The 27,533-nt window shown below is 33.1% G+C and overlaps 1 protein-coding gene across 1 annotated transcript in view; it reads left to right on the top strand.

Annotated features, from left to right (window-relative positions):
- EYS (eyes shut homolog) overlaps positions 1–27,533 on the top strand; it is a gene marked incomplete at both ends in the record, with an annotated part of 1,618,725 nt that overhangs the window by 463,070 nt on the left and 1,128,122 nt on the right. Inside the window, one exon of the mRNA XM_080805925.1 lies at positions 6,376–6,497. Within this exon, the coding sequence (XP_080662051.1) occupies positions 6,376–6,497 (122 nt within the window). The remainder of the gene's footprint in view (positions 1–6,375; positions 6,498–27,533) is intronic.

Here is a 27,533-nt window from a genome sequence, read left to right as displayed (position 1 = left end):
AGTGCTCTGAATATATCATGCCAGTCCTTTCTGGCCTGCCAGGTCTCTGTGCATAGGTCTGCTGCCAATTTAATATTTCTACAAAGGTATGTTACAGACCTCTTGTCCTGAGCTGCTTTCAGGTTTTCTCTTTGTCACTGATACTTGTAAGTTTTAATAGTAGATGATGGGGTGTGGACCTATTTTAATTAATTTTGAAGGGGGTTCTCAGTGCCTCCTGTATTTTGATGCTTTTTCCCTTTGCTATATTAGGGAAATTCTCTACTATGATGTGCTCCATTATACCTTCTGCCCCCTCTCTCTTTCTTCTTCTTCTGGGATCCCAATTATTCTAATATTGTTTCATCTTTTAGTATCATTTATCTCTAGATTTCTCCCCTGGTGGTCCAGTAGTTGTTTGTTTCTCTTTTTCTCAGCTTATTTATTCTCTGTCATTTGGTCTTCTATATCACTAATTCTCTCTTCTGCCTCATTTATCCTAACAGTAAGAGCCTCCATTTTTGATTGCACCTCATTAATAGCTTTTTTTATTTCAACTCGATTGATTTTAGTTTTTTTATCTCTCCAGAAAGTGATTTTATTTCTCCAGAAAGGGATTCTCTAGTATTCCAATGCTTTTTTTTGGACCCAACTAGCCCCTTGATAATCATCATTCTGAACTCTAGATCTGACATCTTACTAATGTCCATATTGATTAGGTCCCTAGCCATTGGTGCTGTCTCTTGTTCTTTTTTTTTTTTTGAGGTGAGTGTTTCCACCTTGTCATTTTATCCAAATAAGAATAGATGAATGAGAGAACAAAACACTAAAAGTGTAAGAATGACCTCAGAAAAATATACAATAACCAATTCAGAAGAGACCCAGAATCAGGGGTGGGGGGAGAATAGAACAGAGCCACATACTTGATTTTGGATGAATTTTGGTCTGTTAGAAGAAACTGCCTCCAAAAATTTTAAAGAAAGCAATATATATATATATATATATATATATATATATATATAGACACACACACAAAAATAAGTGTAAACATGATGAAGGGATGGAATACGACTGTAAAGATGAAAGTTTAAAAGATGGAATACAACTGTAAAGATGAAAGTTTAAAAAGATTCTAAAAAAAGGAATTGATAAGAAGTTGGTTGAAAAAAAAGAAAAGAATGTAATCAGGCTGGAGACCAGAGCTAAGCCATGCACTGGATTTAGGGTATATTTAGTGTTATTTTGATCTGTTAGAAGAAACTGTATCCCAAGCTTGGTCTTGGCTGGATGTTGTTTCTCTTCTGGGGGAGGGGCCTGTTGCAATGATTCTCGAAGGTCTTTGCCTGAGGCAGAATTGCACCACCCTTGCCAGGGGCCAGGCTAAGTAATCTACTTGGTTTTGCTCTCAGTAGCTTTTGTTCCCTGATGCATTCCGTACAGATTTGGGGGAGGAGAATGAAAATGGCAGCCTCCCAATCTCCAGCCTGGACAAGCTGAGAGCTTGTGGCCCCACTTCTCAATGCACCCTCAGAGAAAAGCAGTTAATCACTCCCATCTCCCTGGTCTCCCTGGTCTCTGGCCGCATTCTGTGTTCACCCAGTCTGTGACCTAGCATTTCTGTCTCTGGTGTAAGGCCTTGTTTGGAGACTCCAAACCCAGCAGATTCCTACAATGCACTTCTGCACTGCTCCTCCTGGAGGAGGAAGGAGGGAATCTCCCCAGATCTCCCACTTGTGGCATCCCTCCTTGAAGAGTAGTGGTCCATCTGTGTCTTGGATCACAGTTTAAGGTAATCCTGAGCTGGAAGACCACTCCTAGGTTCCATCTGTGACCACTCCAACACCTGGGAGTTCTGCCACACTCAGACACCACTGGACTTTTTGTGATCCCACAGGACCTGAGACTACACTGTTCCCTTAAGGGCTCCACCCCCTGCTTAGCTTCTGGGGCAATGTCCCTTAGTGGAGCAGACTTTTAAAAGTTCTGATTTTGTACTCCACTGCTCTAAGGCTTGCCATGAGCCAGGCCCTCCCCCTGAGGTCTATATTCCTGTATATTACGACGGATTCACTTTTCTGCACATCCTGCCTTCCAGAAGGTGGTCGCTTTTCTGTTCCTAGAATTACTGCTCTTCTTCTCTTTGATCTCCTATTGAGTTTGTAGGTGTTCAGAATGGTTTGATAACTATCTAGCTGAACTCCTGGGACTTGGTGATATTTAGGTCTCCTACTCCTTTGGCATCTTGCTTCTCCCCCTGAGAGCTCTTTATTATTACAAGGACTGAACTTATTATGAATTTTACTTTATTTTTTTAAGATTTTATTAATAAAAAAAGAAATCTTTGTTCTTTTGCCTAGATATGAGTAATGTGCCAGAAAAAGACCACAATTTAAAAATGTTACTTTTATTCTTTTTGTGTGTATCTACATTTTCAGGAATCTAAAAGTAAGTTTTACACAGGAAATATTTTTTGTAAGATAAATTTTGTGACTAAGATTGAGTCAAATATAATGATCTGAATATATAAGCACTTTTTGTAGTGGAACTAATCCTATTTTCTTTTATTGGAATTTCTAATCCTTAGTTATAGAAATGGTTTTTAGTTAAACATTTATATGAAGGGTTATTTAAAGGTATTTTAAAATGTACTTTTTCTTGTTAGGAAAATGAGATGATTTAATATCTAAAAAGTTCCTAAACAAAATATTCACCATGACTATATTATTACCAATTAGTATCATATATATCTTATGTTCTAATATTCATTCTTTTCATCTGATACAAACAGTATTCCAAATATTGATGATAACTGAACAAAAAACATTAGTTCATGCCTTCTTAGAATTTATGTTTTATTTATATTTTACATTAGACAAAAACAATAAAATATTTTTAGATATCATAAGTACTAAGTAACACTTATGTACTACTAAACAGAATATGTATATGAGTAACTCATGTACTTTAAAAGTATCAAAAAAAAGATAAAATAGAAATTGTGAGAGAGGAAAGTATACTGTAGGAAATGATCATGGTTCAGTTAGAATATGATAGTTTAACCTTGAGGGAAGAATAAACTTTGGAAAGATGGGTTTGGAGGAAATAAGTAAAAGTATTCCAGGCGGAAAAATGTCAAAGGAGCAGGAATCAGAAACTGAGGAATAGTTCAGACTACTTGAATAATTCACTGGATAAAAGAACATTTTCAGCGGGACTGGGTGACTCAGTCTGTTAAGTGTCTGACTCTTGACTTCAGCTCAGGTCATGATCTCAGGGTTGTGAGACTGAGACCCAGGTAGGTGTAGAGCCTACTTAAGATTCTCTCTCTCCCTTTCCCCCTCCCCCACAAAAAAGAACGTTTTAGTTAAAATTCACTGGATTCTTACTGTAGGTCAGATATCTTATGAAGTTCTATATTAGGTACTCATTTAATCCTCACACCCTTATCAATCAGGTACCATTATTTCTGATGTCCCTTGAGATTAAACAACATGCTTATAATTACATAGTAAATAATTCTCAGAGCATAGTTGAAATCCTGGCTGGTTGTCAACAGATACCCACAATCTTAAACATTGCAGTAAATTCTCAGGTGTTGGTTTTCTAAAAATGTGTTTATTCTCCTTCCCCCAAAAGGGTATTTTTTACTGGCCATAGATTTTTAGGTTGATAGTTATTTTCTTTCACTCCTAGTTATTTTCTTTCACTCCATTAGAATATTTGTTACTAGGTTCTTGCTTCTACTACTGGGAAATAAGATGTTAATCTTTGGCTGCTTGAAGGTAATGTGTCTTTATTCCTCAGTTGCTTTTAAAATTTACTCTTCATCTTTCATTCTCCCTCAATGTGTTTTCTTTGTACTTATCCAACATTGGTCTGGAGAGGTTCCTGAATCTGTGGTTACTCTCTTAATGTTATTTTTGGACAATATGGTTTTTGGTAATATGGTTTAAAAATAGTATTTTGCCTTTAACTGTTATTTTAAATTACTGGAATTAATTAACTTTTCAATGTTGAATGGGAAAGTGCCTTGTACAAAGAGTGTCTAAATTCAGAAAAATGCTTCTGAATTAAGTTAGCAACAGATGAATAGAAATACTTGAACTCTGGGTTATTTCTAGTTCATATTCATTTCTGCTTTCTTCAAAATTTATATTTGTAATGTTTAATTATTTAAAACCTATATTTTCCTCAGTTTTTAATATTTCCTTTTTGTACAGATTTTATCATATCTAGAGATTACTGCTGTTGTACCTTACACTTTAATGATAATTATACCATTAAATTGATGATAATTTTCTACTAATTATTAAGTCATCAAGAATACCAATAATTATTAGCTTTTAAGGAATGTATGGCTTTAATGGAAAAGATATTTGATTGGCTTTTGACTCACTTGTCACGTTAATTTCAAATTATTACTGAGATGTCAAAATAAAAATCAGTAGTAGACTTGTGTTTTTGTCTTTACAAAGATGATTCATACATCATAGAAAGTGAACAGGGCACCTCATTGTCCCACAGACTTATGCATATGTTTTCCATCCCACTCTACCTTAAATTCCATCACTGAATTGTGTAGTTTTCTGCATTTACCTACAGCAGACATTTACTGGCCTTGCTTACTATAGAATTGCTTCCATTTCAAATATAATCATTATACCAAATTTCTTGTAAGTCTTTTATCAATGCTTACAAAAAAGGGAAGGAAAAATAATAAGCCAAATACAATAAGTGAAAACTTTCCAAATGTAACCGAACTCATTGAGAACATTAACAATGTAGGGGCCACAATGCATGAAAAAAAATTACTGCAAAAATCAAAAAAACCATGAATAGTATTAATGAGAACCCCGGAGAACTAACACATATGTCAAGAATAAAACCCAAAGTTGACAATGTGGTGGCTCTCATCACTCTCTGCTTTTCAGCTGCTCACAAGCCATAGCAAACCAATTGACCCTATTAAACCAAAGCAGAATACTCAGTGGCATTTCTCATACATTTGAATTATTGTAACCTAAATGCAAATACAGGGAGCATGAATTTATTTGTTTCTCTGATTAAGATGTTGTTTGACTGTAATGCTCAAAACAAATTTGCTATTCACCTCTAGCAAACATAGAATCCTTTTGAAATCCATTCTGGTTACTTTGGCTTTTACTTTTACTATCATATTTATTATTTTTCATGTGTTCACCCAACATGTATTAAGCATCTGTTAGGTGCCAGACCTCCTCAAGAAGCTAGAATGTATTAAAGTACAAGAGGTTCCTTAATCTCAGAGAGCTCCTGCTCCTCATATATGTGCATCTAACTAGATAGACTTCTTAACTATATTTGCAAGTAGAGAAACTGGGTTGCCATCACCTAGCACAGCTCTGTCTCAGGGAAAAGTAATGAGACCTGTGTGTGTGTTTTAAATTTTCTAACAGCCACAATACAAAAAGTTAAAGGAAGTTAATTTTAATATGTTTTGTTTAACTCTTTATATTCAATCATTACCATTATAACATGTAAGTAATAAAATTATTAGTAAAATGTTTTATATCCTTTTTTCATACTAAATCTTCAAATTCAGTCACATCTCATTTGATACTAGCCACATGTCAATGCTCTATAATCACATGTGGCTAGTGGCTACTATATGAAACAGTGAAGATTAAGAAAACAGCTAACATTGATTTTAGTATTTTTCATTATTCTAAATCTAGAATCTTTAAATGTAAAAGCCCAAATTCTATTTTTTTATAAGAGCCCTTGTTCTTTGAAAGTATTTCTAATATATAAATTATTGTTCCACAGTACTTTGATTTTGTTTTCCCAATCCTGGAAAAGTATTTTAGTATTTTGAGTTTTAGTGTTTTAAATACTGTTATTGGCCTACTCTATCTCTTAGAAAAACGCTATTCAAAGTTTAGCAGCTTCAGTTGACTAACAATACTGTATTGACATAGATTATTTGTAAATAATGCCACAAAATGGTCAGAAGGCTTATTTGTTGTAGTTATATATATTTTTTAACTCGTGAGCTAGTTGCTGAGTTATGTATTTAGTTATTTAGTTTTACACCATCACTAACCTCCTATTACTAATACACTGTTTTTATATTAAGATATAAAAATAAGATATAACAAATATATAAGATATAACAAAACCAAGAGTTTTGTGTCCAGAACATAATACATATTTATTTTTATCAAATTAAATACTTAAGAAACTGTTCACATAGTTTTTAATCTGTGGTAAAAGTAATTTGGGGGAAGTATTAACATTCTGTAAGAATTAAAACAGACATAAATTGACAGAGATCAAACTAGCCAGGAATAATAACTATATTATAGGCTTAATAGCAAGAAATAACCTAAAGGTTGTATAATTTTCATATTCCTTTAGAGCTACCAGTGTGTCTGCTTACCTGGTTGGGAAGGAAGTTTTTGCGAACAAGAATCCAAAGACTGTAAAATGAATACTTGTAAGAACAATTCCACCTGTACTGACATCTACAATAGCAATCAGTGAGTAATGTATTTATTGTTTTCTTTATAAAATTACTTGGAGTATTCAGTGCCCTAGGATAATTCCAGCATTATTTTCACTTTTCATTTATTAATTAAAATAATAATCTCAAGATAGACAGTCATTTCCTGACAAGATAGTGTCAACATTCATTCAAAATTTGTGTCCAAAAGTTATAAACAAGATTGAACTTGGAAGTGCAATGTCCAGATCTGACACATGTTATAAATGCATTTACTTCTTCAAAACATGCCTTTGTCATCTCAGTGTTTGGATCATTCATGTAAAATGAGTACCACCATATGACTCCTTCATGTGTATGTTGAATTTAAACTTTCAGTTTATTACCTGGAGATTATCATGAATTTGGATTACTTTCACTGAATTATTGATCAATTTTACATTAATTAGTCCACATTTTCCCTAATCCAATTGTATTAGTTTCTAGGTGAGAAATAAGCTCTAAATAGAAATTCTGAATAACTATTGCTAATATTCCAAAAGTTTAATAACCAAATATATATTGATAAAATAGCTTTCATTTTTAACTTGTTTGGTAAACTCCAGGTATCTCGAGTAGATGCAAAACCGGGTGTACTGTGACTAGAATGATTTTCTTCTTGTCACAGAAGCAGATTAATTGAATGCAAATATACTTAGATGATTATTTTTTCAGGGATAAATCAAAATGACTTCAGAGTGTCCTCTAAAATAACTCATACACTATCTTGTCTTGTGATTACAGTTGATGATTCCAGATCATCTCAAGCATGTACGGGTTTTGACAAATATTTTTGACAAATATTTTGACAAATATTTTGTCAAAGATATTCTTATTTTGGGTGACTAAAATGGGATATAAGATCCAGACTGATTAACAGTAGGCAGTTTATTTCATTTAAAGACAATTCTGAAATATCTGGCAATAGTTTAAGAGAAAAAAATGAACAATTTTTAATATAGAAAAACTCACAATGCCAGTAGTTGACATTATTTTAAAATATATAAAAATGTAAAAAGCTGTTTTTTGTGAATTAACAATTATTTAAAATTGACATATCACAAATTTGTATTAACTGCTTTTCCATCTATATTGTAGGAGAAACAATCAACTTCTGTTGAGCTAGGAAAGAAAAACTTCCCATAGTTGTCTATGCTTATTTTATTTCTCTTAAGTGACTATTAATTATAACCTATAATGTGTAATATATAATATATATATATCGAAGATTCTGTTACATACTCTTTAGCATATGACTTTTTCTGTATTTCCTAAGATAATTTATGCCTTTGTATACTCAGACACTGTTAATCACCTCCAAACAAACCCTGGTAGGAACATGCCTGTGGTTAAACAAACTGGGTTAATAACTTATTACTATAATGGAGAACACACACTCTGTAAATCCATGTGGCATCTCAGTAGAAGGGGGCTGGAAAGGATTTCGAGGTTTGAGTTTGTGACATATAATTTTGGGGGGGTTAAGAAAGTGGACCTTTGGCCTGGATAAAGAGACCTTCAGTAAGTGGAAAGAATTATCTATATTCATAACAAATCTCTTACCTAGGAGAAAGGAAGATTGGACAGAGGTAAAATCCAAATTTCTAAAAAGGCAGCAACCATTTATATCAACCATGTTAATATGATAGACATACAACCATTATAGAATGTTTGGCTATTCTTGTGGTTTAGATAATGTTCAAGTTTTTGTCTGTATTTAGAAATGTTTATGGGGCAGGCTTGTCTTTATAACAATTAATCAGGGTCATAGAGTAGCTTTGTCTCATTTTGATGTTCTGTGAGATTGTCTGTTGAAATGTTCAACAGGAGAACACCAAGAGCTAGCTGCAAACCTAGCTTATAATGCCTGAGCACTATATGTTTTCTACTTTTATTATGGTAAGAAAACTTGTTTTGTATGAGTTAAATCTTTTAAAATTTACTGAGGCATGTATTACAACTTAACATATGTTCTTTGCATATTTGACAAGAGTGCATATTCCACTGTTATGTGGAATGTTCTGTAGGGGTCTTTTAGGTCTAGTTGGTTTATATGTCGATCAAGTCTTTTATATCCTGCATTTTCTGCCAATTTGTTCTATCCACTATGGAGTTAAAGTTTGCAATTGTTATTGTAAAATTATTTACTAATCCTTTTAGTCTGCCACATTTTGCTTCTTTTACTTAAGTTAGATTTTAAGGCTCTAAGATCTAATTGTTAGATGTTACTGACAGATTTAAATATTTATAAAATGTCCTTCTTTGTTGTGAGTAAACTTTTTTTGCTTAAAGTGTATTTTGCCTGATATTAGCATAGCTGTCTCAGCTCTTTTTTTGATTATTAATGGCATAGTATTTATTTTTCTAACTTTTTATTTTTAACCTGTTTGTGCCTTTGAATGTAAAGCTTGTCTCTTAGGATATAAATTGACTGTTTTTAAAAATTCATTCTGTCTATTATACCTTTATTGAAATGTCTACTTAATTTGCATTTAACATTAATAACGAAATAGAGTTTTATTGATGTTGTTTTCTTTTATTTTAAATATGTTATATCTTCTAGGGTTTTTTATCCCTTTATTCCTCCATTATTGCCTTCTTTCGTGTTAGGTTTTTCCTGGTATTACACTTCAGTTTCCTTTTTATTTTTACTATATATTTTTACTTAGTTTCTTAGTGGTTATCCCATAGATTACAGTTAACTTCTTGACTTAAAGCAATTTACATAGTGTTAATACTGACTTAATTTCAATAGTATCCAAAAACTTTGCTCCACCATTGCTTCATTCCCTCCCATCTCCTTCAGGCTATTATTAATTATAAGCCCATCAACACAATTTTATAGGATTGTTTTATGCACTTTCTTTTAAATCAGATAGGAAACGAAAAAAGAAATAAGCAAAAACACCTTTATACTGTCTTTTATATTTACCTATATGACTACCATTACCAGTGCACTTTATTTTTGTGTGTGAAATCAGATTATTGTCTAGTATCTTTTCATCTTAATCTGAAAGATTTTCTTTACTAATTCTTATAAGGCAGATCTGCTGCTGATGAATTCTCTCAGTTCTGTTTTATCTAGAAATAACTTAATTTCTCCTTTAATTTAAGGGCTAGCTTTAAGAAATAAAGAATTTGTGGTTGACAGTCTTTTACTTCCAGCACTAAAGATTTCTGGACTACATGTTTTCTGATAAGTCAGTTGTTAATTGTACTGAGGATTCCTTGTACATAATGAATCATTTCCTCTTGATGCTACCAAAATTCTTTGTCTTTTGACAGGTTGATTATCATGTGATTGATTAGCTTTTTATGTTTTTAAGTTTCTTTTACCTGGAAATCATTGAGCTTCTTGGAGGTGTAGATTAATATTTTTTATCAAATTTAGAAAATTTTGGCATTTATTTCTTCAAATATTTTATGTCTTTTTTTCTTCCTCTCTCTCTTCTGATTCTACAACTCTCACATGTGTATGTTAATGTTCTTATGGTGTCCCACAGGTCTCTGAGGCTCTGTTCATTTTTCTTTCTGATCCTCAAGATCAATAATTTTAATTGATTTTATCTTCAAATGCATAGCTTCCTTCTTCTACCAACTTAAATCTAGTGGTGTGCCCCTCTAGTAATTTTTAATTTTTATTTTTCATACATTTAATTCCAGAATTTCTGTTGTGTCCTTGTTTATAATTGATATTTCTTTATATTTTCAAATTGGCAAAACATCAATCTCACACTTATTTATTTATTTATTCCTTTTTTTGAGAGAGAGAAAGAGTGCACAAGTGAGAGTGTGCATGCAAATTGGAGGAAGGGGCAAAGGGAGAGGGTGTGAGAGAATCTTAAGCAGGCTCCATATCCAGAGCAGAATGTGAGGAGAGGCTCAATATCGGGACCGTGAGATAACCTGAGCAGAAGTCAAGAGTCAGAAGCTAAACTGACTAAGCCATCCAGGTGCCCTACTTTCTTTAATTATTTAGATATGGTTTCTGTTTTTCTTTAAACACATTTATTTTAACTGGTTTAATATCTGTGTCAAGTAAGTCCAATATCAAGACTTCCTCAGGGATACTTTCTCCTGGTTGCTTTATTTCTATATATGTGTCATACTTGTCTGTCTGTGTATGACTTATAATTTTTTATGAACACCTGACCTTTCAAATAGTATAATGTGGCAAATCTGGAAATCAGATCTTGCTTCTTTTCAGTTGTTACTGTATTTTTTTTTTAATTCTTTGTTTCTGCTGTTGTTTGTTTGAAGACTTTTCTGAAATAGTTCTATAAATCATTTTCTTTGTCACTTGTGACTATTCAAGTCTCAACTTGGCTAATCTAACGGTCAACTAAAGATTTAACAGAGATTTTCTTTTTTTTTTTTTTTAAGATTTTATTTATTTATTTGACAGACAGAGATCACAAGTAGGCAGAGACACAGGCGGGGGATTGGGGTGGGGGAGGCAGGCTCCCTGCCGAGCAGAGCCCGATGCGGGGCTCGATCCCGGGACGCTAGAATCATGACCCGAGCCGAAGGCAGCGGCTTTAACCCACTAAGCCACCCAGGCGCCCCAAACAGAGATTTTCTATAACTTCCTCCAACTACTATGTCTACTAATAAGCCTTACTATGTGTATATGGTGAGGCATGCATTCAGTACTCAGCCAGACATTTTACAACTCTGCCTTATTCTCCAGTATCTGCTTGCACAGAGGCTCAAGGTCAGTCAGACAAAAGAGATTAACGTCTTTTCCTATCTTTCTTAGACTTGTGTAGACTTTCATGTTGTCTTGTCTTCTAATTTCCCAAGAATATGTCTAGCTTTTCAAAGACCTCTATGAACATCTCATTCAGCACTTTTTTATTTAAAGTATATTGGTCAGCCTCTTCTTAGCCTTGTCTGTAATGGTCACCTCAGGCAGCGACAATATTAGGCAATTACTACTCACTGTTATTAATAAATACTCCTTATATTAGGCTTTCTGAAAAGAGTAAGCTTTGAGTCAGGTCGAATGAAGTCTATTCCTGAAAATGAACTTTTCATACAGTCACCAGACCAATGAAATAATGACATTCCTGGGAAAGCCCTTTTGGGTGAGTTCCAAACCTGTCCTGCTCTTCAGTGGATGTTAGGTTGTTGGTTTCACAGTTGCCATAATTGCAGTGCCACTGGTTTTCAAGTCTGTTACAGAGCTGGGGAAAAGGGATGGGAATACTGCAAACAACCACTACAGAGGTGACTGTGCTTATGAGAGTCAACCATTTTTCTTGAATAAACACTCCTCAGACTTTTGCAAGCCTTTAGCTTATTTATAGAGTTCTGGGAAAGTTGATTTGACCATGTTGCCAGTGTTCGTGTTTCTTTTAAGGAGGAGTGGATTTTCTTTTTTTTTTTTTTTTTTTAAAGATTTTATTTATTTATTTGACAGACAGATCACAAGTAGGCAGAGAGGCAGGCAGAGAGAGAAGGGAGGAAGCAGGCTCCCTGCTGAGCAGAGAGCCCGATGCGGGGCTCAATCCCAGGACGCTGGGATCATGACCTGAGCCGAAGGCAGCGGCTTTAACCCACTGAGCCACCCAGGCGCCCCAGGAGGAGTGGATTTTCAAAGTCTTTCTTCTGTCATTACTGAAGTGATTATACCAAATTATGTTTTATATTATTTATATGGAAGAGAGAGAGGATAGAACAGGGAAAGAGAAAGCATGAATTCTAGGGTCAGAGTATCTGGATATAGGATATCAAGTTTGGTTCTGTCCTTAAAGATTAGTGTGAATTGGGTTAAGGAATTTTATTTGTATCCTTAAGCTTTCAGGGTTTGGTTTGGTTTTTTTTTTTTTTAATCTAGAAAGTATGAATAATAATAGCTATACCTCACAGAGTTATGATGATAATTAAATAAAATTCTGTACACAAAGTATTTCGGTTATTTCTTGATGTGTATTAAACTCTAAGTATCACTAGTTTTTATTATTCCCAACATTTATCATGTTTTCAAAAATATATGTATGAATAAGACTAGAGCAGCATTTTATTAATGATGAATCTGTGGGATCATATTGATATTAACTCATTTCCTTTTATATATTTGTGTATATGGTAAATGGAGACCACTAAAAAAAATTACATTATTCTTTGTAATTAAGAAAGAGTTTAGTTAAAGTTTACAGCTCTTGAAGGTTTCTCACAGATTTCCATAAACAAAAATTGCAGGACTCACAATAAAAAATACAAAGAATCTCTTACTTCATTTTGTGAGGAGTCAATCCCAAGAATACATCAGAAATTTCAGTGAAGATTCTTAAATTTCATGCTTTTGAAGAAATTCACATTGCATACCATAATGAGTGCTTAACATAGCATACATTTTAATAAATCAAATGAAAATTGTATTTCATTGACTATATGCTTGTATTCCCTGAGAACAAAAAGAGTTAGGAAAATGAATATTTGCAGAAATATTGAATCTCTTTAAGTGATCTGTGTGTTCTGAGTTACTGAACTTACCTGTATGTGCTCATCTCTAAACAACTGGAGTTAACGTAGTTTAGTGTTTACACAGTTTCAAGACATTAAAAAGCAAAATGGGCTAGGGATGTAATTTGAATGCTGACTGCAACCTGCCTTCTGCTATTCCTGGCATGGTTTAGAATTTAACTGCCTTCTTTATTTCTGATTTTTCTTCCCCCAAAGCAGAGTCAACAGCTTTAGCTACAGATGGGGCTCTGTATGGCAGTTATTAGACCCAGATGCCACACTCTGGAGCATGTTTTGCCAACAGCATCTGGCTTCTTTGCTGTCTGTGTAATTGGCATCCGTGTTGATGCTTTGGCCTGCTTTTCTTATGGACACTACAAAGTAGACTTTCAGACAACATGAAGGTTCGTTCCCAGTTGCCCATATGATTTTTTTTCCATCCTCTCAGTTTATAATTTATGTAAATGCATCCTAAAAGCCTTAAATTATGAAACACTATATATTAGAACTTTTCATGCTTCTTATAAGGAAATATTTAAATTTTTTTATAGATGTAACTGAAAAAAAGTTTGCAATTTAATAAGTAGAAGTAAAAATCTATGTTGATCAACATGTTTTTAATATATTGAGAGAAAATACAAAATTATGTTTTTTTTTACTAGAGATTTTTTTTCTTTTCAAAAATTATGTTTTTGTTTTGCCTAGTTTATGTATAGGAGCCCAAACCGCTAATATAAAAGTAAAATAACTGTTAATATAAAAGTTAAGATCATAACAGAGTTTTAAGCCAGGCAATGACAGTATAATATCCATCTGTAGCAGATGGAAGATTTTTCCTTTATGAAAACCAGAATTTTGAACAAAATACATGTTGGTATGTAGATCTTTCACCTTCTTTTTAGATAGTTAAATCATAATTTATTTTATGAATATAACATAGTGACCACTTAGGCAATTTTTAATCTTTTCCAGTATAAACTATTATTTGGGGAAATTAGTTATGTGTGCCTCTTTACATGTATATATTATTTGTATATTTGGACAATAAATTCCTAGAATTGAAAATGCCAAATCAAAGGTTTCAACCTTCAAGATTTAGATAGATTTTATCAAATTATTTTTGTGGACAGATTTAGTATTACATACACACAGGCAATTGATGAGACTATATGTACCAGACATTTCTAATTTGTATCATTTTGTACTAGAATAAAATCTCTTTGAGGCTTTGTAGATGTCCATTTTACATATGAGAGAATCAAGACTTGGATATTTTCAGTAACTTAAGCAAAATCACAGTGTTACAAAGTGGCAAACCTAAATATCAGACCGAGGTGTGTGTGACTCCAATTTCATGGTTACAGATGACTCTGAACTGGTCTTTTGCCTTTAATATGAAATCATACATATATTGTCACTGTCTACCCCTCAATACCCAAGGGAGAACAGCCATCATAGTGGTTCCAGTGAATTTATGAAAGACTAAATAGTTATCCTTCTCTCAAGGGAAAAGTCTGAACCTGACATAGTTCCAATTTCATCCAAAAAAAAAAAAAAAAAACCCTCAAGGAGTAAGTATATTTTCTTTGACAGGTGAATACATCCTATGACCAATTATAACTTTACAAATAGGCTTTAGAATTCACTGATTAAATAAAATTGCTTTTTGATGACATGGTACAAAAGACGGATAGGAAAAATCACTGTACTTTTAGTAAGGCTCTTATGTTACATAAGGCACGGTATTATGTTATTTGAACATAATGATAAAGTAAAATCATATTCAAAAGCCATTTTTTGAATGAATAAATGAACTCTCTTACTTCATTGAAAGCCAGGTTGAAAAGTAGGAGGAAAGAGACAGTTTTATCTGGCACTGTGTTGTTTTCCAGAATAAATCAAGTTCCTGGTTGTTTCCTAGCTTCAGGAAGTGCCCGCTACACACTTTGTGTTAGTTTGCTTGCCAATATTGAGTGTCCCTTAGCTTCTGTTGTATCATTGCATTCTCTGCCTTCATCTCATGGCATTCTTCCTGTGTGCATGTCTCTGTTCATTTCCCCTTTTTGATAAAACATCAGTCATACTGGATTAAGACCCACCCTAAAGAGCTCACTTTAATCTGATTACCTTTATAAAGACCTATTTTACAAAGGAGGTCACATTTTGAGGTACTGGGGGTTAGCACTTCAAGATCTTTAGGGGGACACAATTCAAATCATAATGCCCTAATATATTCCAGGTACAGATATTAAAACATTTTATATAAATGTAGCAGTCCAGAATTTTATAATTTAGCATAGTTATACATAAAATCTCTTGAATTTTATTCACAGAGCTGTGTAAGAACATATGTAAAAATCATTGTTATTATTTAAAACAAAAATTAGAAAAAATACTTGCATGAGATTATCTCATTATTTCATGTAAAACCCTTATAAAAGTCTAGATGAAAAGTGTTATTGTCTTAGAATGGGTTTGTTTGCTTGTCTATAACATTTTGTTGTTATTTTTTTAAAATGTTGACTCGTTTTATGCAAAGCTCTAGAAATTTGAAAATTGAAGGAAAATAAAGAATAAAAACAAAATAATCCAAATACACAGAAATAGTTCATTGGAAATGAATTAAAACTACCAGTCATTGTCTCAGATGTGATATTACATGTGAGAGCAATGATTATGGCAGGCACAAAATATAAAATCTGGAATTAAGGGTTTTGCTAATGAAATTATTTTTTATTGAACTGCAGAAAAAAGGGAAAGAATGTAAATGTTAATCTTTTTTATTGTAAATTCTGTATTTTCTTTTTTTCTAAAAAGTTCATTAATCAGAATTCAAGTTATATTCTTAAAAATAATAATACAGCATAATCAAGTATACAAGTTCCCTGCATTTTTCTCATTTTTCTAAGTAGCTTATCTTCCCTTACTCTTTCCTTTTTTTCTAGGGAATAGGCAGGGCAATCTTTTAAGAGAAACAGCTGCCAGGCACCTGGGTGGCTCAGTAGGTTAAGCAACTAACTTTAGCTCAGGTCATGAACTTAGGGTCCTGGGATCAAGCCCTGTGTTGGGCTCCCTACTCAATGGGGAGTCTGCTTGTCCCTCTCCCTCTGCTCCTCCCCCAACTTGTGATCTCTCTGTCACTCTCAAATGAATAAATAAATAAAATCTTAAAAAGGGAGAGAAACAGCCTCTACATAAGGTACTCAATTGTTTTAAGTTTTTAATTTTATTTTTTTAGATTGATTTATTTATTTGACAGAGAGAGAGAGCAGGGGGAGGATCAGAGGAAGAAGAAGAAAGAGATTCCCAAGTAGACTCTCTGCTGAGCATGGACCCTGGCCAGGCTCAATCTCAGGACCCTGAGATCATGACCTGAGCCAAAATTAAGAGTTTGATGCTTAACCAATTGAGCTACCCAAATGCCCCCTTAAAAAAAAAAATAGGGTATAGTTTACATATAATAAAATATAAAGATCTTGGGGTGCTTCAGTGTCTCAATCATTACGCGTCTGCCTTTGGCTCAGGTCATGATCCCAGAGTCCCAGGATCGAGCCCTGCATCCGGCTCCCTGCTCGTTGGAAAGCCTGCTTCTCCCTCCCCACTCTCCCTGCTTGTGTTCCCTCTCTCACTGTCTCTCTGTCAATAAATAAATAAATCTTTAAAAAATATATAAAGATCTTATATACACAATAAAAGAGTTTTGGCAATTGTATTTACCCATGTAAATACCACCAAAATCAAGATATAGAGCATATCCATTAATTTAGAAAATTTCCTGTGTCTCTGCATAGATCATTTCCACCCTCTTTCCTCCCTCTATTTATTGGACTTTCAAAAATTGTGCTTTTGTAATAATCTCTGAGAAAACTATTCAAAAAACCACCAATACATTTCTTTCCAGCACAAAAAATAAATGTATATCCATATATTGTTTTTTTAACAAAGATTTTTTATAACTGGTTCCAATTTGCCCTTTACTATAAGTATGGCCAAGTGATGTAATGATATCATTCCTATTTCATTCATGAGAAAACCAAATTATATAGATCAATTGATTTTCCCAATGAGATGTTATTAACAGAAGTGGTATAGAGTGTAAGACTTCTTTCTCCAGAACTCAACACTTTCCATTAGTTCTGATAGTCACCTGCTGTTCTTTTCCCTCTGAGTGATAAAATAGTTGTTCAATGTTATGCTTTTTGTGATACTGAGGAGTCTCAATATAAGTCTAATTTTGAAAACTTATATATCTATATTTATTATACAAAATTGTTTTATTCTGTATGAATTGGTCATGCAGATAAATTGACAGATTTTTTGGTATATTGGAAATCTGTGTCATTAGTTCCCTTTATGCTTGTTTCTTTTCTTTGTAGAGGGTCATTTATTCCCAAATTAGCATAAATGTAGATGTAACTTTGATTAAAAGTAATTCTCACCTCTCCAAAACAGTATTGTTTGTCATTAAAAATATAGAGAAATAAATTTTTAAGATAATATGCACATTCCCTAAATGCACCTTATATAGTAAATATGCAGATATTTTACTCTAGGTATGTTGTCATTATCCAGGTTAGGTAACCTGCAAAAGATTATATCCTCAGAGTGAAATATCTACTAGTAAATATTTACTAGATGCCTATGACAACATTAAAATATTTAACATATCTTAGGTATGTTTTGTCAAATTAATTTATTTTTCACATATTTTTGGCTAAAAAATTTGCTAATATTTCCAATGCATGCTGGGATTCAGCAGTTTCCAAAATAATAAGACAACTCATAATGTATCAAAGGCTTAAACAAGAGTTAGAAATCCATTCCATGATTTTTCTCCCAGATCTTTGTCTAGAGCATATTATGTGAGGTAGTCAAAAATTTTTTTTTCCACAAAGTTACCATGTTACTTTATGCTCTCAATTTTCATGCAGAGTCAGTTTAAGAGATGTTCATTTAAACATTTCTTTTCTCTTGCAAATACTTGAAGACACGCCTCATTATGTTTCCCAATGTCCCATATTAAAAAACTGAAGCATACCTTTTCTTTTTACTTCAATATAAAAAAAATCTCTTTTCAGAAGAAAACATGTTTTCTTTTATCAGAACTTACGATTGGTATAGCCTAAATATTCTTCATATTTAGTCTTGATTTTTAAAGTAAATCACAATGCATACCCTATTATAACAATTTGCTAATACTGACATTTGCTAATGTCTCCTTTTTCAGAAGTTTTAAATATTATGTTTGCACTTTAATTCTTCCTAAAAGAGATTGTGTTTGTGACTTAAAGTCACTTGAAATATTTTGAGAAGTTAAACAAAAATCTTATGAAATGTGATTTTTGGGGTTTATTTCACATAAAATGTACTAGGATTCTAAACATTTCTCTATATTCCTTTATAATACCCTGGAGGTTAGGACTTATGTGGTATTTTTTTTTTGAAGATTTTATTTATTATTTATTTGTCAGAGAGAGCAAGAGAGCACAAGCAGGCAAAGTGGCAGGCAGAGGCAGACTCCCTGCTGAGCAAGGAGTCCAATGTGGGAGTGAATCCTAGGACCCTGGGATCATGACCTGAGCCAAAGACAGCCACTTAACTGACTGAGCCACCTAGAGGTCCCAAGACTTCTGTAGTATTGTGGCATGTCAGTAATTCTTGACTTACACTGTAATGAGAACACAGCTATTATTTTAGCATGTATCATAAACTTAGAAGAAAAAAATAAATATAAATGGCTCTCAAAATATTTTAAATTAAAAATAATTAAAGGGGGAAAACATCTGTGTGTACATACACACACACACAAATACTCATATATATATATATATATATATATATATAAAATTCTAATTTCTAGCACCAAACCTTGTACTAGTATTCCTTCACTGTTTCAAACACGCTGAAGGTTTTTGTTTTGTTTTGTTCTTCTTTTTGTTTTTGTTTTGCTATTCCTTCTGTCTAATATAGTACAATTTTTTCTATCTCTCATCCCTTTTCCTGAGGTCCTTAAGATTTGGATATCAACTTAAAATGGTCTATAGTAAACCTCTCTTATTCCCAATCTAATATCCCGTACTCTTTTCTTACTAGACTTACCATGATTTGCAATTTTAGATTATTTAAATCCATTTCTTTATTTTATGTCCCTTTCCCTTGCTAGAATTAGGCAAATGTGTTTTATTTCATTAGAATGCTATTATACACCAAGTATCCTGCATGCTTCAAGAAACTAATGAAGGCTTGTGAGTAAATAAATTAATGACTGTTCATTCAGTTAATGTTATAATGAATAAATGTGCATATACCTAGCCATTTTTTTAAATCTGGTTTGAAATGTATTTTTTTTAAATAACTTCTAAATATTCTTGTCCTGATTGCCACATACTTGCTTATGGTTTAGAATGCTATTGGACCTTTGTCTTTTTATTTTCAGTCAGTGGATCCATCCTCTAGTACCAAGTTTTAGAGAGACATGTATTGCTATTCATTTCATTTAAATTATGTACTTGATTCAAGTTATTTTCTTTTAAAGAAACAAATCTCTTGAAAAGGAGAATTTTTCCTCATCTAGCTCTGCTTAATTATTGAAACCACTTCATCTGTGTTTCTGCCTGTTCTCAGAATCCCACATTCTTTTGGTTAATTTGCATCTTATGTTTGGGTTTCACACTTTCTTATTTTAATGTATCCTTAGTGGATTGATTATTTCTTCTCTGTTCACATGCAATTTCAGGTTTTGTCTTCTCAATGATCAGGTATTGATCTGGTTCAAATTCTAGCCCTGCCATTTTTTTTGGAATACTTTTTTATATAGGCTTTATTATTTTTATTAGAGCAGTTTTAGGGTTACAGAAAAATTGTGCATAAAATACAGTGTTTCCATATAACTTCTTGCCCCCTTCACATACACAGTTTCTTCTATTATTAAAAATTTGCATTAATATGATATCTCCTATTATTAACATCTTATATTAGTTTGCTACATTTGTTATAACTGGTTAACTGATATTAACACATTATTGCTAGCCACAGTTCATGGTTTACATTAGGCTTCATTTTTTGTGTTGTATAGTTATAAAGGTTTTGATAAATGCATTCACCATTATAGTTTCACACAGAATAGTTTCACTGCCATAAAAACTCTCTGTATTCTACCTATTCATCCTCTCCTCTCTTGATCCTCTGGCAATACTGATCTTTTTATTGTTTTTATGGTTTTGCCCTTTCAAGAATGTCATATAGATAGAATGATAATGTGCAGTTTTTTGAGACTTTTTTTTTACTTAGTAATACGCATTTCAATGTCTTCTATGTCACTTAGCAGTATGCATTTAAATTTCCTCTATGTCTTTTTTAATAGCTTGATAGCTCACTTCTTTTTATAGCTGAATAATATTCCATTATATAGACATACTATAGGTGTTTTGTCTGGTTTTTATCTATTTACCTATTGAAGGATGACTTCGTTGATTCCAATTTTTGGTAATTACTAATAGGCTACTATAAACGCCCACGTGCACGTTTTATGTGTGTACAAAGGTTTCCAACTTATTTAGATAAATATCTAGGTCTAGGAGTCTGCTGAGTTTTGTGGTAAACTTATGTATGTTTGTTTACCTTTGTTAGAAACTGCCTGCTATCTTCCAAAGTAGCTGTACCAATTTGCATTCTCACCGGCAATGAATGAGAGTTCCTGTTGTCTCCAGTCCCTACCAGCATTAGATACTATCAGTATTTTGGATTTTAGTCATTCTATTAGATATGCTGTGACTTCTTGTTGTTGTCTTATTTGGAATTCCCAGCAATATATGGTGCTGAGCATCATTTCCTGTGTGTATTTCTCATTTTATATCCCCTTTGATGAAGTATCTATTAAAATATTTTCTCCATTTTTAAACTGAATTGTTTGTTGAGTTCTAAGAGTTCTTAGTATATTTTAGAAACAGGTCCTTTTTCAGATATGTATTTTATCATGATTTTCTCTTAGTATGTTCTTTATCTTTTTATACTCTTAACAGTGTCTTTTTCAGAGCAGATTTTTTAGTTTTAATGAAGTTGTAGGGGCCAAGTGCAGGCTGCTCCAAGATGGGCCACTTTGGCATGAGCATTATTCTGAGCTGAAGGCAATTGAGACCCTAGGGGCTCAAGAGAAACTTTTGCCCCTTCCTTAACTACAAGGAAGAATTTTAGTTGGGGGTCTTTCCTAGAATAAGAGTTATTAGCAGAGATCTGAGTGACTCATCTGTATGGTAGGGCAAGCATCTAATTACCAAACATCTACTCTTCTGTCACCCTGTGAAGTGCATTCCTTTCCTCTGAAGTTCCAAATCCCTACATTCTTGTCTTTAGTTCAGAATGACATATATACCTCATTCTGCCTGTCTTTGGAATTTCCATGTCTGTGTGGATTCCCCATAGGTGTACTATTAAGTTTGCTTTTCTCCTGTTAACCTGTTTTATATCAATTTGACTCTTAGCTTAGCTAGAAGGACCCTTGAAGTGGAGAGGAATTCTTGCTCCCTGGCAACATCCAACTTATCGTTTTTTCTTTTATAAATTATGTTTGTGGTGTTGTGTCTAAAAAGTCACCACCAAACCCAAGATTATGATTTTCTCCTATGTCATCTAATAGAAGTTATATAGTTTTGCATTTTATATTTAAGTCTGTGATCCACTTTGAACCTTGCCATTTTTAACCTGGTGTTCTTCAGCAACTTGGAGTCTTCATAAGAATGGTGCTTATTTTTCAGTCTTGTTGATATAACATGTATATGGTCCCAGACACAGAGTTTTGCACATAGGAAGAATTCACAAATATTAATTTCCTCTGTTCCATTTTCCTGTCTCAAATTTTACTTCCCAACATTTCCAAAATCTCTATATTTCTTTAGAACTTTTCAGCCAGATTTAGGGAAGTAAATAAATAAATAAATAATTTGCCTAGATTATTGTTACATATGCTAGAATTAAAGTTCAATCTCGCTTGCTATTACTAGTATATTAACACATCAAAATGTCACATTTTATCAAGATTTGTTCTGGCAGACATTGAAAATGAGTATATTTTCTTAACGATACCAAAGAAAGAATGTCAATGATTTTATATATTTTGAGATATTTATCAAAAAGCAAATTCAGAAGAAGGCAAGTAGATATAAGAAAAAGTTATTACATAACATATATAATGACATTTAAATTTTTAAAAATTCCACAAAACTAAAGAAAACTGTTTTTTTTAAAATATATACATTGATAAAATTATAAAGAAGTATCTGGAAATGATAAATCAAATTTAAAGCAGTGGTTCATTTTGAAGGAATAATGGAAAAAACATGATTGGGCTTTGATTCCTAAAGAGCTTCAGATAACTTGGAAATGACTTTCTTTTCAATAATAATGGGCTATAACTGGCTCATGAAATTATTTAAAGTCAGAAAAAATGAGACTTATTTAATCAAAATTATACTTTATAACATCTGAACTATAGAACAGAATAACTAAATAAAACTTAGGATTATATATTTGTGTCCATATTTCAGACACTGCCATGTCAATAAAGGGACCAGCTGTAAATAATCTCAATTATGGATCTATAGATATTTTTGTCTATAGAGTGCATTGATTTCAGACTTAAAGTCCTACTTTCATTCCCTCAGGCAAAGCAACTGCTTTTTTTTTTTTTTCTAAGATTTTGTATTTATTTATTTGAGAGAGAGAAAGCACAGTAGGGAAGAGGGAGAAGCATACTCCTGGCTGACCAGGGAGCCTGACACCAGCCTTTGATCCCAGGACCCTGAGATCAGGACCTGAGCTGAAGGCAGAGGCTTAATGGAGACTCCCGCCCCCAAAGCAACCCCTTTTTGTATTTCAATCAGTGATCTTTAAAAACTGAAGATTTTGAACTAGTTGCTAAAAGTTTTTGCTATACCAGTTGAACTATCAAAATAGTTTTAATGAGTTTTCCTTAATGATTAAACACATGCAAAAAATGCAACATATTACTGTGAATTGAAATTACATGAAAATTTTTCAAAGTGTTTGTAAATAATATTTTTATTTTCCAGAAATATATAATTCTTAGATACATATTAGAGGGTCTCAACTGTAATTATCAGAAAATATGATTCAGACTGGCTTAACTGATTACAAAATTACCAGCTCATTTAACTGAAAGTCTAGAGATAAGGTGAGCCACAGGAGAAGGAAATAACCCTGTTTCCCAGAGTCTCATTTGGCTGTCCCATATTATGTATACTGACTGTATTGTTGGGGAGGAAGAACTTACTCTGCTGTTCAAGGTCCTACGTAGACTAAGAATCAAACTGAGATGAGACAGAGTCACTGGAGAAAATCGAATTTAGTTTCCTACATATGGGGATTCCACACAGACATGGAAATTCCAAGATAGTCAGGCAACAAGAGGCTTATATGAGCTAAGGAGAGAGATAGGGTCTGGAGACACAAAAGGCAGAAAGACCATTAGCAGGAAGGTGGGAGATGTTTGGAAAACAAAGGTTTCCCTATTATGCAGGTAACTTTCTTAAGTAAAGAGCAATTTCTGTTAATAGCTCTTTTCCTCCCTCAGGCAGACAGTCGAGAGGGCAGTAAAGAGCGTTTCCTGAATCTGCTGGGTTTTGATTGCTTTTAATGCAAAATAATGTTCATGCCAAAGTGGCCCATCTTTGGGCAGCCTACCCTTGCCCCTACAGTGTCAGTAAAATACTCCTTCATGGTGGCAAAATTATATTAGCCTTCCTAGTTTCACATAAATACCTAATGGCATCAAATGAAAGAAAGAGAGCATCATTTCTGGAGGCTCCCTCATTAGAGGTGTTGCAGGGGACATACTTCTCACAAGACCTCAGTAAATGCCCATCTTTTGCATTGTGTCAAATGCCCATGCTAAATCAATGTTACTTAGTTTAGTCCTAATTCCTAAACAAGATACTTCAGGAGTTGAGTAAACTTAGCTGCACACTGGAACCACTTAAAAAAATACTAAGACCTGCATCCCATCCTGAGAGATTTAGATTTAATTTAGATTTAATTAATTTAGATTTAATTGGATTTGGATGCAATTTAGGATTTTGAAAAACTAGTATATGATTCTAATGTGTAGTCAAAGTTGAAATTCACTGTCTTAGAACAGTCACACCCTTAACATGGAGTTTCAGTATAGGATCAACTTCCCATTTAACATGTGAAATACAGAGGAGGGAGTAGATACCTGAAAAAAAAAAAAAAAAATCAGTTATCTGAAGGAATAGGCAGGGAGGAAAATGTGTCATATAGGTAACTGATAATGTCCACACTACTTTTTCAGTTCTATATTACACTATTTATAATCTAATATTAAAAATAAAAAGACTGGCATGTGAAAGCCAGGTTATATATTTAGAGTTTAGGAGGATACAGATGAACATAAATTACATTAAATCCTACTCTAAAATGTATAGATTTATGTATAAAAATAGGAAAACAAGTGAACATTCAAAAATTCCAATATATTTGTGTTCTCTCCCAATAAAAGTTTTATAGATATAATAAAAGTGTAAAAACAATAAACAGTAAACTCAGGTGTTAGTGGATCTATTTATTCAATTAAAATGAACATAATACCTGGTATTGGAACAGCTATTATCCTTCAAAACATTAAAATATTGTCTGGTTTTAATAGCAGATGTGGCAAACACTTTTTAATAGAGACATTGAAGGCTTTTATCAAAGTGAAAATGTGTGGGAAAAGGATAAACATTTCATCCATTGCTAAAAATAGCATATTTAGTCAGGTGTTGAATAAATTACTAGGAAATGGCATGCAGACAGGTAAGATTTGATGGAGAGAGAACAGGAAAACTCTTAAAACAAAACAGAATGGGACCTTAATCTGGATGGTCAGTTAGACAATAACATAAATGCCTTGAATAACTGGGGAATGGATCATCAAGAGTCAGCTGGTGGAGCTCCATAGCTCAGAATTTTACATACTTCACGATTGCACCTTCTAGTGGCACTGGGATTAATATATTACCCAATATTCTGAAGCATAACACTGGATGTAATATAGATATAAATAGAGTAGTCTTTATATAATTAGAATTATTGAATTTCAAACATTCATTTTAGAAAATCTGGATAAAATATTAAACCCCAATAATATACTACTCAAATTAGAAAATATTTTCATGTTTGGAGCAAAATAAGTTGAAGTATATTGATTGATAGTTTATACACATCTGCACTCAAAACAAAACACTAAAAGATCATTTGTTTTTATTTATGCACAATCAAGCTCTGGAAAGCAATATGCTCTTTCAGCAACTTGGTATGTTCAATTTTCCAGACTTCAGTACCACATATGTCAAAGTTTGGGCTATTATTTCTACCATACAACTTTTCTACTGTGAGTAGTCAACTTGACTTGGCATTTACTCACTGCTAAAGGCATCCCAAAAGGAAATGAAATCATTAGTGTCACTCTACAAAATATTAACAGAAGAGAACCTCTGCATTACCTTATAAGAAGTCAGATATCTTGTTGTTGAGCATATATGAAGAAATAATAACCTTTCTTCAATAAATACCTCCAATTCTTCATATAACCAAAGTTTGTTTCTATGGTATCACTAATGACATGTTAGTCTGAAAATTCTTACTAAGATGTCAAATTCATTATAACTGTCTAAGTTAACTTTTCTTATATCAACAAATAAGGAAGATAGTATTAGTCTTTGCAACAAACGAGTAACATCATTCACTTCCCAGAAATATTATGGACTTAAGCAAAATATAGCATGAGTATTAGAGTGGAAAATGAGCAGATAAACAAAATTACAGAACTGTGTCCTAAAAATCTCTTCAGCATAATGGTGGAGAATCTAGAGAAGTGCTAATCTTATCTTCTATTTTAGAAATGTGAGGGCTAGAGGCAAGAATTCAGAAACTGCTCTTCTGGGGAGCTTCAGGACTTACAGAAAGCCTATTTCAGCAGAAACCCAACAGGGAAAGGGGACTTCTCTCTGGTGCAGCAGCACTCTTCTTCCCAAGGAGAAAGGAAGCAAAAGCAAGGAAAATGGACACATCCACATCATCACTTTGGTAATGATGCCAAGCCAAGCAGAAGGTTAGACTGATGCATGATGACTCCTGGTGCTGTCACCCAATAACAGAGCTGTCCTGCAAATAAAAAGGGAAATATGTATTAATCAGATTTCCAAAAAATGCTGTTAAAAGGACTGAGGAGCCACCAGAATGACAGGGAGGGGACCCAAAAAGAATGCATTCACTTTCTTTATGGACGAGTACCACACACAGATCTCTATATGTGAAAGGCAAAATAGAACAAATAAAAGAAAAAACAAAAACTGTGGGCTGCTAGCCCAAGTTATGGAATGAAAGTAGGCTTCAAAATTAAAATGAAAATCAAGCCACTAAAAAAAGAAGTTGTTCTAGTCTAAGAATATTACATGATCTAAGTGAAAAAGTTATTGGTACAGAATTACATTAACAACAACAACAAAAAATCTCCATCTCCCACCCAACACATTGCTCAGTATGTCATATTTAATAATAATAGCCTAAAAGTGTCCACTATATCTCAGGAACTTCTCAAAATATTTCATGGATAGTAGCTAACATTGTCCCTAATATAGTCCCTACCTGAGAATGATATTTTATAGTACCCGTTTTTAGAGAATGGAGGCTCTGAGATAGCACATATGCAAGTTTACACGGCTACTATAAGGCATTTGACTCCAGAACACCTGACCCTTTTAACTCCATATGCCTTATTGCTTCTTGTAAACTTCTAAAATTTTTCTGTAATTATAGAAGTACATATATACAAATATGGCACAAATGGAATTAAATTTATATGTTATAGGCTTTTTTATGTTTTTTTTATATTTTTATATGTTATAGTTTCTGTGGTATATAATAGCATTTTAAAATGATATCTAACTCATTACATACAAAAGCATATCATTTATTTTAATTATACACAGATAGTATAACCAGTGCCTTCTTAATGTCATTTGTATTATTTTTTATTTTTAGCCATTATAAACAACAAAACAGAAAAGAACATAAAACATGTCCCCATGCCCATGCATATGTATATTTCTAGAAATAGAATAAAAGCATTTGGCACTCACTCATAGTGAATTCATCACAGATTTAATTCCCCAGGAATCAACTCTGAGATGGAAATTGGCATGCCAGAAGTTTATTGTAGTGTACCCTTGGTGTATGTGCAGTGCTTTTATATGTCATTTTTATTAAAATAAAGTTTTTTGAAAAAGAAAATATATGTGGTCCTAAAAAAGATGCATAATCAGATAGAAGCAGAAAGCAAATTGCAATGTAAAGATGGTGGAGTCTCCCCAGTCCTACTGGGAACTCTAGAGCAGGGATGACCCAGTAGAGTGGTCCCACATTGAGGCATGGGGGCTTAGGCTTTATATTCCTGCATCTACCAGTCTTTGGGTATGAGCAGTCCTGAAAAAGAGTGACTTTGAGTGAAGTGGTTCTTTCCAGCTGAGGACAACTTTTATAGCCCTCAGCC

Source organism: Martes martes, assembly GCF_963455335.1.
Source record: "Martes martes genome assembly, chromosome: 6".
Classification (NCBI taxonomy): Eukaryota; Metazoa; Chordata; class Mammalia; order Carnivora; family Mustelidae; genus Martes; species Martes martes.
This window is presented reverse-complemented; position numbering and strand designations above follow the sequence as displayed.